Source organism: Nymphaea colorata, chromosome 10, assembly GCF_008831285.2.
Source record: "Nymphaea colorata isolate Beijing-Zhang1983 chromosome 10, ASM883128v2, whole genome shotgun sequence".
Lineage (NCBI taxonomy): Eukaryota > Viridiplantae > Streptophyta > Magnoliopsida > Nymphaeales > Nymphaeaceae > Nymphaea > Nymphaea colorata.
In genome coordinates this window covers 5549303-5569838 of record NC_045147.1, presented here as the reverse complement: position 1 = coordinate 5569838, position 20536 = coordinate 5549303, and the positions used below count along the sequence as shown (strand labels likewise).

General features: G+C 39.0%; 1 protein-coding gene across 2 annotated transcripts in view; it reads left to right on the top strand.

Moving 5' to 3' along the window:
* Positions 1–1864: 1864 nt before the first annotated feature.
* LOC116262080 (putative fucosyltransferase-like protein) overlaps positions 1865–20536 on the top strand; it is an 84455-nt gene continuing 65783 nt past the window's right edge. Inside the window, exon 1 of one of the 2 annotated variants that reach the window (XM_031641141.2) lies at positions 1865–2424. In XM_031641141.2, the coding sequence (XP_031497001.1) occupies positions 2068–2424 (357 nt within the window). In that variant the 5' untranslated portion in view covers positions 1865–2067. The remainder of the gene's footprint in view (positions 2425–20536) is intronic. The other variant, XM_031641142.2, reaches the window with a different exon arrangement.

Sequence of the window (20536 nt, the reverse complement as noted above, 5' to 3'; positions counted from 1 at the left end):
TAATGGCCCAATGAGATATGTTAAATCAAGCTTTCTCAAAACTAAGTCACACTTGCTTTCAATGCATTGGACATCATGCAACGCATAGGCATTAGATTTATATGGTTTAGTCATTAATCTAATTATCCCTAATAAAGGTATAGTGAATTGTTAGTTCTTGTACCAATGGATCAAGTCCCGCCTCTGGTGGATTTTTGCATGACCTAACATAGACAAAGACAATTTTGCTTTAAATCCAATGGTATATATGATGTAAATTTTGCATGTAAACAACAACGTTAACATTTTACAAGCACAAACATGGCATAAGAGAGGACTCAACTTTGTGAGGCTTCAGTGCCCAGGTCAGCTCCATGGTTGGGTTTGAGTCATAAGTATCCATATTATCAGGGCGAGATGAAGTTGGCCAAGAATGGTTGCTTGCCTCCTTGAGTCACTCTCGATAAAAGCATTGAACAAACAAAAACTTAAAAGCATAAATAGCATTAGATTGAACAAACAAAAAACTTAAAACCATAAATAGCATCACATTGAACAAACAGAAAACTTAAAAGCATAATTAGCATCAACAGAGGAGCAGATAGGGCAATGAACATTGGTGTGGTTTGGAGGAAGATGACACTGCTCCATGAACATAACTAGCATACACCGAAGGTAGACCTTACTACCAATATGCATATATACTTCAATGCCTTAACATTGCATGTGCATAATGAACATTCTTAATCATGTTATTATCTCAAACCTTTATCATTATCTTATATCTATGCCATTATCTCATACCCATTATTTCATACCCCTATCATTATCTCATACTCAAAGCGTCCATGATAATGACGGTAGGTGATATGAGATAATGACTGAGGTATGAGATAATGGTGGGCATGAGATGACCACAAAAGTGTGAGATAAAGACAGTGGTTTAGGATAATGTGTATGAGATAATCATAGAGGTATGAGATAACAACATGGTATGAGATAATGACAAAGATATTAAATAATCTGCATGAGATAACGACAAGAATATGAAATAAAGTCATGAGTATGAAATAATGATATGAGTGGGGCAAAAAAATGAATTTCTTTGCCATCCAGAAGCAAGGGGGGGGGGGGGGGGCCGCCCGGGTGAGCCCAGAATTTTTTTTTTATATGTAAAAAATTAAGTTTTTTTAGTTTGGCCCGACCCATCGTTCCTCTTAGCCCTATCGTCGCACCTCTTGGCCCGACCCGCCGATTGTTTGGCCCGTCCCTCAACAAAATCCTGGCTCTGAGAAGGATATATTGATCATAATGATATACAAATACAAACCAATACAAATACAAACTGATACAAATCATTAGGTTTGAGTTTTATCAAATCCCATCTTACTTTTTCCGTTTTCTTTTTTGTTCTTAAAAAAGTTCCCTTCTTTTATTTACCAGGGGTATTTTCCGTCGTGATTAAATTAGCACACAAAAATTTTCATGCAGGTCTTGCGTATATGACCCACTTCGGTGGTCATGATAGTCAAGGCACGACGCTGTGGCCTGTGGGTGTGGGCGACGCTGATTGTGGGGTCTGGCGGTGGACGGTAGTGCGAGCCGTGAACAACAGCCAGCGGTGGATGCTTGAATGGTGGTGGTGTCCGAACCGAGACTGAGAGGTGGTCCGTCAATCCCTGCCAAGGGAGAGAGAGGAACATGATCACAGCCAACCGAGACGCCCGACGCAAATTTCTTGTTCTTAACCCTAAGTCGACACATAACAGACCGAGTCGAGTCGTGTTTAAACGAGCCGGCTTTTGAATCTCGAACGCGAGCTCAGCCTGTTGATTAAACGAGTTTGTCAAGCCCACACCGTAGTTTTTCTTTTAACAAGGCCATGGAGAGAGAGGAGGGGAGGAGAGAGGGAGTTGTAAGGGAGGACAGGTAGCGTAGAGAGAGATATGATCAACTTACGAAACTCTAGAATTCGAACTAAGGCGACGGGTTCTGGAGAGAGCGAGCCTTCGATTTTCTCTGGTCTTCTCGTTAGCTTCCTCTTCGTGTTCATCACCCCTTCCTGGTTTTGATTTTGGGTCAGAGAAAATGGGTGGGAGAGCAAACTCGGCTAACCCACTTCGAGGGGCATCACTGTCAGAATCATGGCGGCCGAGGAGCATCCTCATGCCCCTCCTGGTTGTGGTCGTTGTCCTCGCTGAGATTTCGTTTCTGGGACGTCTCAACATGGCAAGGAACGCAGACATAGTTCATACTTGGACTGAGTCCTTCTACTCTTCTTCTTCTTCCCCTTCGTCATCATCATCGTCGTCATCATCTTTTCCTCTCTTGGGTACTGATGAATTGGGCAAGGAGACGTGCCAGGAGTGGCTGGAGAGAGAGGACGCCGTCCCCTATTCGAGGGATTTCGTGGACGACCCAATTTGGGTTTGGGGAGGTCAGAAGGTTGTTTCTTTGCTTTTCTACTTATCTAATGTGTTATTTTTTTTGTTCTATTTTTAGTTTGCCCACTTTGATGATGGCTCTGAATCATCTCATCTATGAGAAGATCTTACCATTTTGATGGCATTGAGTGTCGTATTGTCACTGCCAGATCTTTCTTTTTTGTTTTTACTTCTTTGAAAATGTTCAAACCTGCCAGATCTTTCTTTTTGTTTTTACTTCTTTGAAAATGTTCAAACGAGAAGGTTGTGGGATCTACTGATACTTGCCTAGTTTGTTTTTTGAAATGGTTAAACAGACGGAAAGTCTCGTTTATGGTTGCAGGATCTACTGATAGTTCATTTTTTGTTTTCCGAGTCAAGAATGTCCATTATATGAAATTGAACAGATATTTGGAGTGCAACTAATTGTCCTTGAACGATTCGAGAATGTTTATGGAGAAGTGGTTTCATCCATACGATTCTTAAGAGCATTTGAGCTGAACTGTTCGTTTTTATTTATCCCATGGGTTTCTTCTTTGGGAGAAGTCCATAGCCATTGCTGGTCAAATTGGCGGGGAGGATCTATTCTCATAGGATGATTAAATAACCATCATAAGAAAATGGCGATCTAAGAGTCACTCTCGTATATTGTATTGGATGGCTTCTCCTTTGGTCCACCTGCTTCACCTCTAGGATAACTGCTCAATGGTTCCTTAAACTGAAGTTGAAATTTCGTGAGGCCTAGTGTAGGCTTGGTGGCGTTGAGGCCTGACCTTGATGGCTGAATAGATCAAATATATAATATCGATCAAAGATTAAAGAAAGATTAAAGAAAACAGAAAAACATCCAAAGTTTAAGAAGTTATTTATGTATAATATATTTTCATATAATTAAAGTGCAAAATTTTTTGCATGTATGGTATATTTGCATATAATTTCACATGCATATAGATGTAAGAGAAATAGAGTAAATGAATGAATGATACGTGAAAGCTATTTGGATGTAAGAAAAAATGAGTAAATGAATAGACATCTTGCTTCTTTAGAACAATTACAAACTCAGTTCACTATAGTTGAATTGTAAGATGTTATGATTGAATAAGGCTAATGAGCATGTGAAATATACTATTCTGCAATATCTTAAAGTGTGTATTGTAATTTGTATTGGTCGGACCAATGGATACGCTATATCCTAAGGTATATCCTTTCAACTCATAAAAAACCAAAAAGAATAAGAAAAAATAGAGAAAAAAAAGAGGAACAATCCAGCAACATATGTTCTTTATAAAAAAACATGTCATACATAAATATACACTTATATAGATCTGAACATTCATCAATCTAAATTTATCATAATGTAGTCTATTAACTCATAATTCATAACACATTGAGAAACAAGTTTGAATTGTTTTGATATCAGAAGATGAAACTGTTTAATTTCAATGCAAATACAGAATCGTCAACTTCGTTCTTATCTTACTCTTCATCCTTATTCTTCTTGTCCTTTATATTTTCTTTAAATTAGAAAATCTCTCACCAACATGTCCTCATTCTCCTTCATCAGCATCTTCTGCTCATTGAATATTCAACCACTAAAGGTCCTCATAAAATTAAATCAGTGAAAATTTGTTAATATAAAACAAGTTTGTACTATGTTAAAGCATGCAACCTTTTATCTTCTAGCCTTTTCCTCTTCTTATTGAGATATGTTAGAAAACACTCCAATTCCTTTCATATCCATTAACACTGGATATCTGGTTCAAGACTTTGATTACAAAAATTCTAAGGTTTGGGCAATCAGTCTCAAATTTATTTGACTACCAGCTTAAATAATGAATAAATACACCAGTTAAATATCAAATGAAAGTAAATTGAAATTTTCTATGTCATACACAGACACATGGTTGTGCTGTCTTGAATAACTGTACTTATTCCATGTCACCTGCGCCATTGTCATATAGATCTAACTTATTATGGACAACATCTTGTTTGCTAGGTTCCGTGATTGACACTTTAAAACAACTCAGTAATATCTTTTTTAAATTTGGAGAAAATATGATAGCAGAATTTAGATAGTTGCTGTGACATGAATTGGTTGATGAAGTTGCCCAATCTAGTTCCAATCAGTGATCCTACAATAGGCATAGATAACTTCTTTTTTCCATTTAGTTTCGTGTAGGTACCATGAGGAAGGCATGTTTTCAACATTAATTTATTTGAGGACTTTGACCAAAGGTATATATAACTTCAATATCCTCACTAGAGAACATCTGTCTCAAAAAGTCTCTTTACTTCATTATACTTTGACTAGTCAAAACATTTATGACAAAACTAGTTTGGTTAGGTCATATCAATTTAGCTCTATTTGTAAATTTTCTCATGAAACTCAATACTGAAGCATGACTGTATATATTTTTATAAACCTTTGGCATTTTTCAACAGTTGATTTAATCTCATATATGTCACCGAGATCTTGAAGCATGAGACTAACATAATCAATGACACATGGAGTCCAATAAAATGACTTACGTCATTCAAACAACATTTCACTTGCATCTTTATAACTTGCTGCATTATTCATTATAAATTGTACAATGTTTGTACTTTGTAGACTGAACTTCTTGTATAACATCAATAAGAATGGTACGTAAAAGATCTACAATATTAGGAACATCAGACAAATAAAAAAATTTCAAGAACATAATACCTTTAGGACAATACACCTGAAACTCTACGAGTCTTCTTGATTGTGTATTGTATAAATGTGACTATAATAGTCACTAAAGAAGAATATGATATGAAAAGGCACTAAGGCCACTTGAAAAGATATTAATCTTATTGAATGAATACTCAATGGTTGTGTAAAACAACATAATACAAGAGATTGCTAAAATATATATACAAGAGACAAGAAAGAAGAAGAGGCTAAAGAAAGAGTGGTTCTAGCCGTTGGAACCAGAGTGGTTCTAACCGTTGGAACCAGAGTGGTTCTAACCGTTGGAACCTCCAACGGCTAGGTTCAGGAGGGCAAAAAGAAAAGAAAATAAAAAAAAAAGAAAAAGAAATTAAAATGTAAATGAAAAGAAAAAGAAAATAAAATGTAAAAGAAAATAAAATGTAAAATACCTAAGCTAAAAACCTAGTTACAATATCACTATGAAATTTTATTTCTTAACACCCCTCCTTAAACTTAAAGTGCTATCACCGAAAGTTTATTTACTAGAAAGTTGAATATGGGAAAACATAGAGGCTTGGTGAAGAAGTCAGCCAGTTGGAACTCGAAGGAGACATATGGGAGTTTGATAGTCTTCTTCAAAATTCTTCACGAACATAGTGACAATCCATCTCTATATGTTTTTTTCGTTCATGGAATGTTTGATTCTTGGCAATGTAGATAGAACTCTTGTTGTTGCAGCACAAATCAGTAGGTTCTTCAATTCTTGTTTCCATATCAAGAAGCATTTGACGAAGCCAGAAAAATTTCATAGTTGTAGTAACCATGACTCGATATTCAGCTTCAGTAGAGGATAGGGTGACTTTCTGTTGCTTCTTGCACTTCCATGAGATGCGTGATTCCCCTAAAAAAACACAAAAATAAGTAGTTGAGTGTCTATCATTTGGATCTCCTCTTCAATCAGCATCAATATAAGCAATCAAGTTTAAGGAGGAAGAGGAAGACATAAATACTCCCTTATTTATTGTTCCCATATCTAATGATATGAAGAACTGCTCCCATATGAATGGTTGATGGAGCATGTTGAAATTGACTCACAGTATGAACTGCATGAGCAATATCAGGCCGAGTGATGCTAAGATACATTAAGGAGCCCACAAGCTGTCGGTAAAGAGTGAGATTGGTAAGAGGAACTCCATCATCAATCTTCATTTTGTTTTCTACTGCTTCAGGAGTTTTTGTGACCTTATCATTTGTTATGCCTGATTTAGCAATAATCTCTGCAGCAAACTTAGTTTGTGACAAAAAATATCCTCTAGTAGAATATGCAACCTCAATACCCAAGAAATATGTTAGAAAACATAAATCTTTCATTTCAAAAAGTTTTCTGTAGTAATTTCTTACATTCCTTAATACATTCCTTATCATTACCTGTAATGATCATGTCGTCAACATACAGTAGGAGGATTATGATACCTACAGGCTGCAGTAGTATTCTTAACAAACAAGGCAGTGCCAGTTAAACAAGGCAGTAGTATTTTAGCTACAGGGGCAAAAGTTTCCTCATAGTCAATGCCATATTCTTGTGTATAACCTTTTGCAACAAGCCTCGCCTTATATCTTTCTAGAGATCCATCACTTCTAGTCTTCACCTTGTAAACCCAGTTGCATTCAATAATCTTTTTTCTTATAGTTAAGTATTGTATTTTTCAAGTTTGGGCTTTTCTCAAGGCATCTAATTCTTCTAACATGATATTTTTCCACTCAATATATTTGGAGGCTTCATTAAAAGTAGAAGGTTCAAAGTGAGAGTGAATGACATTAATTATAGCTCTATGAGTTGGGGTAAAAGTCTCATATGACACAAACCTATTGGGTTGTCTTACATTTTTAGTAGATCTTCTAAGGTTTTCTTCACTTTGTGGAGTTGGTTGGAGATTAATAGTCTCATGATGTTCTCCTTCACCAACATCATGTTGCCGGTTTCTTCTATGATATGTGATTATATCATTGGCTACTCCACTATCATTATCATTAGTGTTACTATAATCAACATCATGCATTTCATCATCACATTGAGAGAGATACTTAAATAAAAAGGAATAGTCATTGTTGTGTTGCGATTCTCCACAAGTTTTGAATCCATTTTCGTCTTCACAAAACTTTACATTTCTTGAAACTATGATCTTGTCTTTGACTGGGTCATAACATTTGTAGCCTTTTTGTGTTTCAGAATAACCAATGAAAACACACTCAATAACTTTTAAACTTAGTTTATCAGCCTTGTCATTAAGAGCAAAACATTTGCAACAAAAAACACGAAGCCTTTTGAAATCAGGTTCATATGTGAATAATTTTTCAAAAGGGGTTGTATTATTTAAAGCTTTTGAAGGCATTCTATTAATGAGATATACAGAGGCTAGGGCTGTTTCGGCCTAAAAGTTTTTAGGCACATTTTTAGCAATAAGAAGAGTTCTAGTTGTTTTAATTATGTGTCTATGTCTTCTTTCAGAAAGTCCATTTTATTGAGGTGTTCTTGAACAAGATTTTTGATGGACTATTCCATAGTTTTCTAAATATCTTTTGAACTCATTTGAAATGTATTCTCCTCTAGAATCAGTCCTTAGAATTTTTAATTTAGCATTAAACTGTGTTTGAACTAAGTTGTGAAAATTTTTGAACATGTCAAAAACCTCAGATTTGTATCTTAAGAAATATATCCAACAATATCTAGTGAAATTATCAACAAATATCAATATCACATAGTATGATAGCCATTCTTTTTGACATGATAGGAGAAGGTCCCCACACATCGGAATGAACAAGTTCAAAAGGAAAAGAGGAAAAGAAGCTTCTTTGTCCAAAAGATAAGAATTTCATTTTTCCATGTATACAATCATTACATTTGAAATTCTCAATACAAACGTCCTTGGTAGGACTCATCATAGACAATTTTCTAATGTTTGGATGACCTAATCTTTGATCCCAAACATTGATATCCACATTTTTTACATAGTGACAAAACTTTTCCTTGGAGATACATAAATTGTCCATGTAGTAAAGGTCTCCTTTTCTAAAACCTTCCCCAATCAATCTCTCGGTTTAGTGATCCTGTACCAAACATTTATTTGATGAGAAAACAATGTCAAAACCAAGATCTGAAATTTGAGATACGGAAAGTAAGTTAAGATTAAGTCTAAGAACATAACTAACTTTTGGAACAAAGAACTTTTGTTTTCCAAACTCCTTTTCAAAATCTGCAATCCCCTTAACATTCAAAGATGTTCCATCGGCGGTAACTACATTGGATTCTTTTCTTGCTTGTTCAAAATTGGTCAAAACTGATATATTTGGTGTCATATGAAAAGATGCACCGGAATCTAAAAGCCAAGGAAACATACCGGGAGTGTTGGAGGTGGATGCCGTTGTTGCTAGTGCTCCAGGATTCGACTCCTTGATCATAGGTTGAAGCACCGACATGATTTGATTCAATGTTGTGGAGGTTGATGAAAGATCACATCCTTCATTCGCAACATTTGCAACCTTCCTTTGGTCAAATTGTCTATTGTTGTATTGCCCACCTTGTGAATATGAAGTTCCACTTCCACGGTTGTATTGCCCTCCTTGAGGATATGAAACTCTTCCTTTGAAAAGATTGCTTCCATAGTTTCGTGGTTATCCTTCATTGTTGTTCAACTTTGGACAACTAGGTCTAATGTGACCCAGTTCATGACAAAAGTGTCAAACAACCTTAAATTCCCCTCTATTTTGGTTTTTAAAGTCAGGAGGTCTAAAGGATTTGATGTTGTTCCTGGGTCTAGATGCGGCTAAAACTTTTCCTTCTTCTTGTTTGGAAATAAGAACACTATCCAATTCTTTGGATAATTTCATTCTAGTTTCTTCACCGCTTAACTTCGTAAGGAGTTCATGAATAGGTGGAGGAGAGACTAAAAAAAGTAGGGCTGACCTAATTTGTTCAAATTCGGTCGTAGACTTTGAAGAACTTGAAAAAACCTAAATTCATCGATTTCTTCTCTTCTAATCTTACGACACTTACAATCCAATCCTAGTTTGGGAGTAAGTTGATCAAACTCATGCCATACACTAGAGATTTCCATTAAATAATCTCTAACATTATTCTCACCTTGCTTGATACTTTGGGCTTTTTGAATTAAGAGATATTTTCGGGCCATATCTTTTTGGGTAAACGTTCCTTTGAGATATTCCCAAACTTCACTTGCTCTTTCATAATTCATGAGATTTTGGGCCATTCTAGGTTCTATACTTCCGTAAATCCATTCTTTAATTCTAGAGTTTTTGGCTTCCCAATCATCTAATTTTTTATAGTATTCATCCATGGCATTTTGTCTCTTTTCTTCATTCAAGTCTTTCTCAACTCCATTTTCAATTTTGGTCAACTTGAGAGAAGGAGGGGTAGACGTACCTTTTATGAAGCCCCATACATATTTCCCTTTGATATGCATCTCCAAGCATTTTGCCCATAGAGTGTAGTTGGTTCCATCAAGCTTGTAAGGAGCATGATAACTTCCTCATTCGATCGAGACTTTGGAGTCCTCCATAAGAGCAAGATTTTAAGTAACAATCTTCAAGAGAAACAAAGAGAAAGTCCTTCTAGAAATTTCACCAAACAGTTGGTGAGCAATGACAAGAAGATCTTCAAGAAATGACGATCAACAGTAATGGCCTTGTCTGAAATTTTTCTTCAACAGTCCAGTAGCATAAACAGCAAAAAGACAGCTTCTAAAACTTTCCAACATGCAGCCCAATGGCTCTGATACCATATAAATGTGACTATAATAGTAATTAAAGAAGAATATGATAGAAAAAGGCACTAAGGCCACATGAAAAGATATTAATCTTATTGAATGAATACGCTGTGTAAAACAACATACATAATACAAGAGATTGCTAAAATATATATACAAGAGACAGGAAAGAAGAAGAGGATAAAGAAAGAGTGGTTCTAGCCGTTGGGAGTTCCAACGTCTCTTTTGAGAGTCGTTGGAATCTCCAACGGCTAGATTGAGGAGGGCAAAAAGAAAAGAAAAGAAAATAAAAAAAAGAAAGAAAATAAAATGTAAAAGAAAAGAAAAAGAAAATAAAATGTAAAAGAAAATAAAATGTAAAATACCGAAGCTAAAAACCTAGTTACAATATCACTATGAGATCTTATTTCTTAACATATTGGTCTATCAATCTACCACATTACTAAACTTTATTTCTTTCCAACTCAATTTCAATTCATCACAATATGCCTTTATTTCTTTAATTGTTGTGTCAAAAATTTTGTCTCTCAGCTGATGGTGTGAAAGCATTTTATATCGAGGACCTAAGAAGTTATTGCAAACTGTTATAGCATGGAAAATGAAATGAGTTAGCTACATTAAACGGAAAACATGCATCATAAAACCATCTCCCATCTCCCAACTACCATATCTGCTTGTTATTGTTATATCCTATCCATCAAGGTCTTTGCAGTATTGATGTTGGGTTGAGGACCTAGAGCAGTATAGGAAGCAAAAGATGATAGATATAGAAGTGTTGGACCTGCCACTAGGTAATTCCCACCACCTGCCACTAGGTAATTCCCACCACCCCTGCAACACACTTAGGGCGGTTCAAAAGTCGAGCTCAAGCCGAACTGAGCCACCTCGAACTCGGCTCAAGTATTTTAAAGCAAACTCGAACTCGGCTCGAGTATTTTAAAGCAAACTCAAACTCAGCTCGAGTCGAGCTTAGGTTCATTGGCTTGAGCTCGGCTCGAGTTCTAAAAACTCGAACTTGGCTTGATTAAGCTCGAGCTGAGCCGAGTATTCATTAAAAAGATTTAAGTTTTGAAAGAAGAGGCAGCATGGAGAATTGAACCATGGACCTCACATCTGCAAGTCAAGCATGAACTTTCTAAATTTTTTTGGTAATATTATGAGATGTATATATAATATTCGCTTTTTGATCTTAACCGAGCCTAGCCCGCATAACTCGAGCTTGGCTCGTTTATGTGATCGAGTTCTTTTCTTAACTCGAACTCGACTCGTTTAATAAACGAGTTGAGTTTATCGAGCGAGTTTGAGTTAGCTTAACTCGTTAAACAGTCCTAGACACACCATTGTTTTAAGATATGTGTGACGTCTCTCATCACATTTCCTAAAAGATATGATACATATAGTACGGTACAACTTTGTGTCATATGATAAACTAAACCTATTAAATATAATAAGTTCAGGCTGCATTTGAGGGAAAAAAATCTTAAATTAATGGATCTACGTAGCATGATGTGTTGATGTAGCAAGAGATCCTTGCTAAAATATATGATTCAGTAGATCTTAGATCTTGAGTATAAGTATAATCTAAGATCAAGATCTCCACTTAGGCCATGTTTATTTACCTCAGCTAAATATAATAAGTTTAGGATGTGTCTAAGAGAAGAAAATCTTAAATTGATGGATCTAAGTAGCATGATTTGTTGATGCAGCAAGAGATCTACGGTAATATCTATGATTCACCAAATTGCAAATTTTGAGTATATCTTTAATCTGCGATCAAGTTTTCCACTTATGCCATGTTTATTTACCTAGGTTTTGAGATCCAAGGTGATTTGAGATCATTGACGATTTTGTGTCTGAGATCTATCTAACCCCCCTGTGGGGTACCTTAGATATGAGGTTTTGTTACTTGACATGGATCTAAAATCCACATTGCCTAAATCTGATGTTTGTCTAACAGTTTGATAATTGCATAGCATTCAGGTCTAGAAATTGGATCTCATAGTACATGGGAATACTTAATAGAAGAAAGAGTGGAATACTATTGATTATAATCAGTAGTATATAGGGGCAGGGACCCATCATAGTAGGGAGTCTTAATGACATCGGAACTTGGGTTTTCTGGTTAAACCGTAAAGCTCTCTTTTGTACTATCTTTCCCCTATTCTCTTTTTAGTTTCTCTCTTGTAGCTTCCTATGGTAGTGGGAAAGGACTACCATCTTGGTATTAGAGTAGAGAATAACCAGCAAGGAAGCTTTAATAACAGTGGAAAACTTCTGTAAGCAAGTGGAGTGAATAGATAGACATTTCTAGAAGGAGTGGAGAAGAATTGCACGGAAATGGAGCAGCATTTAACTGAGGTAGACATGAGGGTGCAATCCATCTTAAAGGATAGCAAAAATTCAGAAGGCTTCTCCATGAAGTCATCAACAATGATGGGGAGAAACCCATGTTAAAGCCCACCTCTTCTCTTGGCAATCAGCAAGGAAGCAAAGGATCAGGAAGAGTGCATTCGGAAGAACATTGTCCTTTGCATCAATCGCCATTGTTGGGGTACTACAGTTATGAACCTTCTCCCATGCTTTTGGTAGAACCTTTAAACTGCAATGAAGATCAACAGGGATTCTAAAAGCTTCTTAAGGCGGATTTCCCTTACATTTCTGGGCAAGGACCCCTTGAGCTGGTGAGCATAGCAATGTTTTGATTTTTGAGTGGCAAGAGATTGCTATAGAATAGAGGGTAGCATGTGGAACAATTCATTTGGAGGGAGCAGCCACTAGATTATACAAATGGCTTGTCATCTAAATAGGGGAAACCTTCCTGACAGAAGTTCGTAGTTGTGTTCACGGTAACATTTGGCCTTTTTGTCGATTTAGATTACAAAATTGAACTGTCCAAACTTTGAAGGAGAGGCTTAGTAGTCAAATACCAATAGAGTTTGAAGAAATTGGCAACGTGGCATGAGGCTAGCTAAGTCACACAAGTACTTAAAAATTCACGTAGCACCGGTGTCAATGTGATGCAGGTGCGGGTGCAGACACGAGTGCATCTCCAACACATGCACTTGTTTCTTTCCCTTTTTTTTCTCTTCTTTCTCTCCCTTTTTTTGTCTTTTTTCTTCTCTCTCTCTCTCTCTCTCTCTCTCTTTGTTTCCCTCCTGTTAGAATATATTGTATTGGGGAACCGGGTCCATATCTGGACCCGGTCCTATGGGGCACGGATACCGAGGTGGGCTCGGTACCCTAGGCGGCACTCTTTCTCTCCCTCCTATATATTCTTCACTTACATGTAATTGTTGAGTTAAGTGAATATAATTTTCTCTCTCCTAGGGTTGCGGTTTGCCCCTAGGTCAGAGCTTCCCCGTGGTTTTTCACCTCTTTCTGAGGTTTTCCACGTATATTGTGTGTTCTTTCTCTGCTCTCTTCTTGTGGTTCGTGTTTCTACATGGTATCAGAGCCAGGGCGTGTGAGATCGTTGGTGTGCAAGTAGTGTTTTTCCGCCGTTCATGTGCCACCTCCATTGCCGTTTCCAGCACCGCCGCCGATACTGTTCCCAGCGCCGCTGCTGCTGCTGTTTTCAGTGCTGACGCCGTCCAGGAACGCCGCCGCCGTCCGTCGTTCCCAGCGCCGTCGCCGGTGTGGTTCCCGTCTTTGCTGCCGTCGTTCTCAGCGCTGCCCTACCTTGCCGCCGTCGTTGCTCCTAGCGCCGCCGTCGCCTGGGTTATCTCCGCTGCCCTCTTTGTCTGCGCCGCCGCCGGCTGTCTTGTTTCCGCCGCCGTGGGTTGTGCCCTCTCTGCCGCCGGTTGTGACCTTCTTTGGGGATTGCGATGGCTGACGCAGTGATTCCTAAGCTTGATGATGCCCTGGACACGGGCAGCAATACCAAGGGTGAGAACTTGCCTGTTCATGTCACCTCCATTCGGCTGAACAAGGATAACTATCTCTCGTGGTCTGCTGCCCTAGAAATCGGGATTACTAGTCGTGGTCGCCTGCACTATATCACTGGGGAGAAGCCTGCACCTTCTAAAACTGATTCGCAATGGCCGACCTGGGCGTTGGAAGATAGTCAGGTTAAAGTATGGATTATTAGTTCGGTTTTCGCAGATATTCAGCCTTTGATCTTGCGTAAATCGACTGCGTATGATATGTGGACTGTTCTTGCACGTATGTATGGTCGTAAGAAGCGTGTTTTACGTGCCTATCAAATCAAACGTAGCATATATGCTCTTAAACATGGTGATTTATCTGTTGCCTCCTTCTATGCCGCCCTGAAGACCAAATGGGAGGAACTTGATTATCATGTGAATGATGACTGGAAATGTGGTGTAGATCATGCCCTGTATTGGGAAAAGGAATGGATGGACCGCACCTTTATCTTCCTTGGAGGCCTGCGTGATGAGTTTGAAACCATTCGAAGCCAGATTCTTAACTGTGATGAGATTCCTGGAATCGAAGAGGTGTATGCTCGTATTGAGTCTGAGGAGCAACGACGCCAGATTATGCATATTGACTCCCATCAGGGGAGTTCTCTAGCAGCCTTTGTGAGCCATACTTCAGGGACGGGGCAGCGTCCTACTCGACGATGCAGCCATTGCAACAAAGTAAGTCATTCTGTTGATTTTTGTTGAGATCTTCATCCTGAGAAGCGTCTCGTCCGAGGTCGTCCTCATCCTCATCGCCGTGCTCCTTCTGTGCCAGAGCCTAGTCCGGGGTCGTCCAATGTTGCCAAATCCAAGCTCTCCTCAGATCAACTCAGAGAGTTGCAGGCCTACATTAGTCGTTTGTCTACCCAGGATGATGCTTCTACTTCTGAGGGGGCTAAGTTAGCCCAGGCCCTGGTTGCTACTAGTGATCAAGGTAATTCCCCTCTCGGTGATTGGATTGTTGACAGTGGGGCTACTCATCATATGACAGGGGACCCTACGATGTTTCAAGAGTACAAGTTGACCTCTGGGCAGCAACGTGTGTCTATGACTGATGGTTCTTCTATCTCTGTGGCTGGAAAAGGGAGTTTATCATTACTGAACAAATATTGTCTTCATAATGCCCTGCATGTTCCCAATATTCCCGTAAATTTGTTATCTGTCAGCAGTATTACCAAAGAGCTAAACTGTAATCTAATTTTCTCTGTTGATCGTTGTTTTCTGCAGAACTTGGGGACGGGGCAGAAGATTGGGATTGGTTCGGCTATTGATGGGCTCTACAGACTGCCCGTTCGAGTTGCTTCTGCTTTGATTTCAGCCACCAGTGGACAGTTGCCTGGCGTGGAGGCCAGATCCGTCATTATGCGTTGGCACGATTGGTCATCTTCCATTCCAGTTGCTTAAAAAGTTGTTTCCTAGGATGTTTCATTCTGTTTCTTTGGACACCTTCGCCTGTGAAGTGTGTCAGTTGTCTAAGCATGTTAGGGCCTCGTACCCTATTTCGTTCAATAAAGCCAACCGTCCTTTTGCTTTGGTTCACTCTGATGTTTGGGGTCCTTCGGGAGTACCCACTTGTCGTGGCTTTCACTATTTTATGACTCTTATTGATGACTACTCCCGGTGTCGTGTATCTGTTGAAAGAACGTAGTGAAGTTCCCGACATTGTCAAAAACTTTGTGGCATTTGTCGAAACTCAATTCCAGACCACTGTTCAGGCCTTTCGTACTGACAATGCCGAGAGTATGTCTCCCAATCCCTTGATGACTTCTTGCGAAGCAAGGGTATTATTCACGAAACATCCTGTAGCTACACCCCTCCTCAGAATGGCGTGGCTGAAAGAAAAAACCGTCATTTGTTAAATGTTACCCGGGCCATTATTTTTCAACGTCATGTCCCTAAGAGGTACTGGGGGGACGCACTTCTCACTAGTGCTCACCTTATCAACCGTATGCCTACTCGTGTGTTGGATGGTCATTCCCCTTATTCTGTGTTGTGGCCCACTCAGAATCACTGGCCTTTGACCCCTCGAGTGTTTGGGTGTGTTTGTTTTGTCCATGATCATAGTCCCACTCTCAAGAAACTTGATCCTCGGTCTATCAAAGCAGTCTTCTTGGGATATTCCTCCACCCAGAAGGGATACAGGTGTGTTGACCCTAGCACTTCCAGAGTATATGTCTCCAGGGATGTGACCTTTCATGAACATGAGGCATATTTTCCTGCGAATCCTCTTCAGGGGGAGTGTCTAGGTGACAGAAGGGAAGAGTATTCTTCGCATCAGTTGATTCAGTTCATGGATTTCTTGGATTATACGGTGAGTTCTCCAAGTGTGGAAGACGTTGTCAGTGAGGACAGAGACAGTCAGATGGAGGGGGGTCCTGTGGAAGAACAGTCTCGAGATCACCTATTTGGTCAGGTTTACAGCAGGAAGAAGAAGGATGTGATGGAAGATGTTGATGTTACCAATCCCAATCTTCCCAATCTTGTGACCTCCCCGGATGATCCAAGTCCAATGAATGAAGAACTTCCCATAGCCCTGCGCAAGGGCACCAGGTCATGTACTTCTCATCCTATTCAGAGATTTGTTTCATATGCAAAACTCAGTAAAGACTACAAGTGCTTTGTTACCTCTTTATCTATGGCTGTTATTCCCAGGTCTGTGGAAGATGCCAGGAAGGATCCTAAATGGCTACAGGCCATGACAGAGGAGATGGACGCCCTGAAAAAGAACAATACGTGGGAGGTTGTTGATATCCCCAAGGGAACTCACTTAGTTGGCTCCAAGTGGGTGTTTAATGTGAAGTACAAACCTGATGGCACTGTAGAACGCTATAAAGCTCGTCTTGTTGTTAAAGGGTTTAGCCAGAAATATGAGATTGACTATCTTGAGACGTTTGCTCCCGTGGCGAAACTGAAGACCGTAAGGGTCATCTTAGCTCTTGCAGTGCAAAAGAAGTGGAGCATGGACCAACTTGATGTCAAGAACGCCTTCTTGAATGGTCACCTTGAGGAAGAAGTCTATATGAGCATGCCGCCTGGGTATGCTCGGAACGAGAAGTGTTGCTATCTCAAGAAAGCTTTGTATGGTCTCAAGCAATCCCCTAGAGCTTGGTTTGAAAGACTAAGGGTTGTAATGAAGACTAATGGGTATAAACAGGGAAATGGTGATCACACCCTCTTCATCAAGCAGAGAAATGGTCTGGTGAGCCTTTTACTTGTATATGTTGATGATATGATTGTCACAGGTGACGACGAGAGGGAGAAAAGGAAGATGAAAGAAACGTTAGCTGCAGAATTCGATCTCAAAGATCTGGGTAAACTAAGGTATTTCTTGGGAATTGAGATCGCGCGATCTGAGACTGGGCTTGTTATGAGCCAAAGAAAATACACTTTGGATCTTCTAAAAGAGACAGGTAAACTGGGATGCAGGCCCTTTCTTACCCCAATGGAGTCTGGCACAAGGATAAGTATCAAATCTGGGACTATCTTGGATGAGGAAGGAAAAGGGAGGTATCAGCGGCTGGTTGGTAAACTTATTTATCTCACTCTTACTCGCCCAGATATTACGTATGCTGTGGGTGTGTTAAGTCAGTTTATGCATGCCCCTACTGATTGTCATTGGAAAAGTGTTGAAAGAGTATTGGGATACTTAAAGAATGACCCAGGGAAAAGACTACTCTACACTCGACAAGATCAACTAAGCATTGAAGGATACTCTGACGCCGACTGGGCAGGATGCACAGATACTAGGAGGTCTACCACAGGATACTGCATCTTTCTTGGAGGTAACCTTGTGGTATGGAGAAGTAAACGTCAAGAAGTTTGTTCCAGGTCCAGTGCTGAGGTTGAATACAGGGCGGTTGCTATGGGGGTTACAGAGATGTTATGGCTCAAAATTCTTTTAGCAGATATTGGGGTTAAAATGGAAGAGAAGATGAGGATGTATTGTGACAACAAGTCTGCGATTAACTTGGCAAACAATCCGGTCATGCACGACAGGACCAAACATGTGGAGATCGATCGTCACTTCATACGGGAACGCATAGATTCAAAGGAGTTGATTCTGCCCTATATGAAGTCTGAAGATCAAGTTGCGGATGTCTTAACTAAGTCTTTATGTACATCGCAATTTGAGAAAAATGTTAGCAAGCTTGGCATGTTTGACATGTATGCCAAGCTTGAGGGGGAGTGTTAGAATATATTGTATTGGGGAACCGGGTCCATATCTGGACCCGGTCCTATGGGGCACGGATACCGAGGCGGGCTCGGTACCCTAGGCGGCACTCTTTCTCTCCCTCCTATATATTCTTCACTTACATGTAATTGTTGAGTTAAGTGAATATAATTTTCTCTCTCCTAGGGTTGCGGTTTGCCCCTAGGTCAGAGCTTCCCCATGGTTTTTCACCTCTTTCTGAGGTTTTCCACGTATATTGTGTGTTCTTTCTCTGCTCTCTTCTTGTGGTTCGTGTTTCTACACCTCCTATTTCCACCTTTCCTCTCTCTTTTCTAGACTTTCAGCTTTTTCAGTCGGGCAGATAGTCGCATCCATCTCTCTCTCTCTCTCTACAAAAAGATGGACAACAAAAGGACGGCCGGTTTGTCGTCCTTCACAAATGACGACCAATCTAAAAATACTTAAAAAACTTTATTGATTCAATTTTAAAGTTTTAAAATAAGCTATATTTAATTTCCATGTGACTTTAGAATGCAGTCAACACCCACATTCAATTTAAAATGCACCCAACAAACAAAATGACCTTTGAATAAACTTTAATTTTCAGTAAAAATATATATATAAACATATAGCATTATATAGCTGCACCCACACCCAAGTTTTTTGAGATGTCACATCCGCACTTCCATTGGCACTCACACATCCTGCACCCTTGTTACATGGTTGGCTAGTACAGCCTTAAATAGAGCATTCAGGCTTGAGAGATGACATTCAAATAGAAGAACGAGTTGCTAGACTTCAAAAGATGACATTCAAATAGAAGAACGAGTTGCTAGACTTCAAACTCTGTTGAAAAGCTCTGACTTCGCACAGGTGGCTAAAGAGAAATGTAAAGTTTGGGAACCAAAAACCACCTATTTGGAGATCGACATTAGTTTGTAGCACAGGCGTGGACACACCGTTATTTGTCAAGGCACCTAGGCGTGCCTAGCCTATAAAGGTGTCCAAAAATTTTTGCAATTTTGCTTAGTTATTTTTAATTCTAAAATGTTGGCTTTATGTTTTATGTGTTAAGTTAGCATGTTAGCAAGTTAGGATTAGTCAAAATCAACTTATAAAAGAACAAAATAAAACTTAAACCAGATGATAGACTTCTCATTGTAGAACTGAAACTGACCTCTAATCAATATACATGGAACATAAAATAATCAAAATAATACCTACTTTGCAATCTGTTCTCTCTAAACTGAACTTATGGTAGATGGCAACTGAATATGAACAAATTTGAAAGACTGTAAAAGACGTTTACATGACTCTGACTTAAGCTGTCTAATGCATGCATTTGTAGAACTCAAATCACACCTACAATTCTAAATCAATTCAGGTAAAAGATAGACCTTACAAGCAATCTAATTTTTGCACAAATTGTAATTGTATGAGATACTTATAACAAAAATTTTGTTTTCAACATAAATTTTGCAACCACTGGATCAAATCAAACTCTCTGCAATAAAATTAAGTTAAACTCAGGGGATAACAGGTCTTGGGAAGCAAAACAAATTAAGTATTAGAGGCTAAAGTCACCCGAACTTCTAAATGGACTAGGTGCCAACATACCTTGTCACACCCCAACCTTTTGACCCTCAAACAATTTTTTTTTTCTAAACATAAAACATTGAGGTGCGACTACACAACAATTCAAAAAGGAGGGAGCTATGCCATTCGAAACAATGAAGCAAACTTTCATTTATATAACAATTTCAGTTCCTACAATGAGAGAAACAAACCGACTCTGTTTAGAAAACTATCCATTTTGTGATTAGTAGTATATAGGGGCAAGACCTGATAATACTATGGACGCTTTATATGACAAAGGAATCTTTGGGTTTTTAGGCAACATTTGAAAGCCCAACCAAGTCACTCGAGTTGACACGGCTGACTTGGTGACAATCCTCAACTCGTCAAAAAAGTGGAAAAACTGGGAATTGTCAAGACTAGGTTGAGTCACAGGATGACAAGGCTGAGTGGCTTGAGTTTTGGTTGAGTCAGGTGGGTTTAACCGAGTCATGTAAGGATATGATTTGACATATTACAGACATACTTGTAAATGATACAGAAAGCACATGTTATATTTTCAATGTAGTACGTACGTATATTGTGCAAATTGTAGTAAATATGTTACTAAAATTTGCATTTTAACTATGCGCCCGGAGGCAGGGGGAATGGGGGGGCCTTTGGGCCTTTTTCGGGCGGTGGGATTAATACCCCTTGCTCACCCGAAAACTATGCGCATATACATTGTTACACACATTATGTGTAATGTATTAGTCTTATAATGAAACAAAAACACTATCTTATATATATGAAAATGCACTTTATGAAAAAATTGAACTTATCAAAACTAGGCCAAGTGAAAGAGTTGACCAGGCAAGTCACGATTTAATTCACTCCGAATCGACTCATGATTCATTGGGTTTGAAAACCTTGTTTTCAGGTTGTTGATCTTCAATGTCAAATCAGTAAGAATGAAGAGGTAGAGGAGAAAAATAGTTGAGAGAAGGTAGAGAAGAGAGAACGAGAGA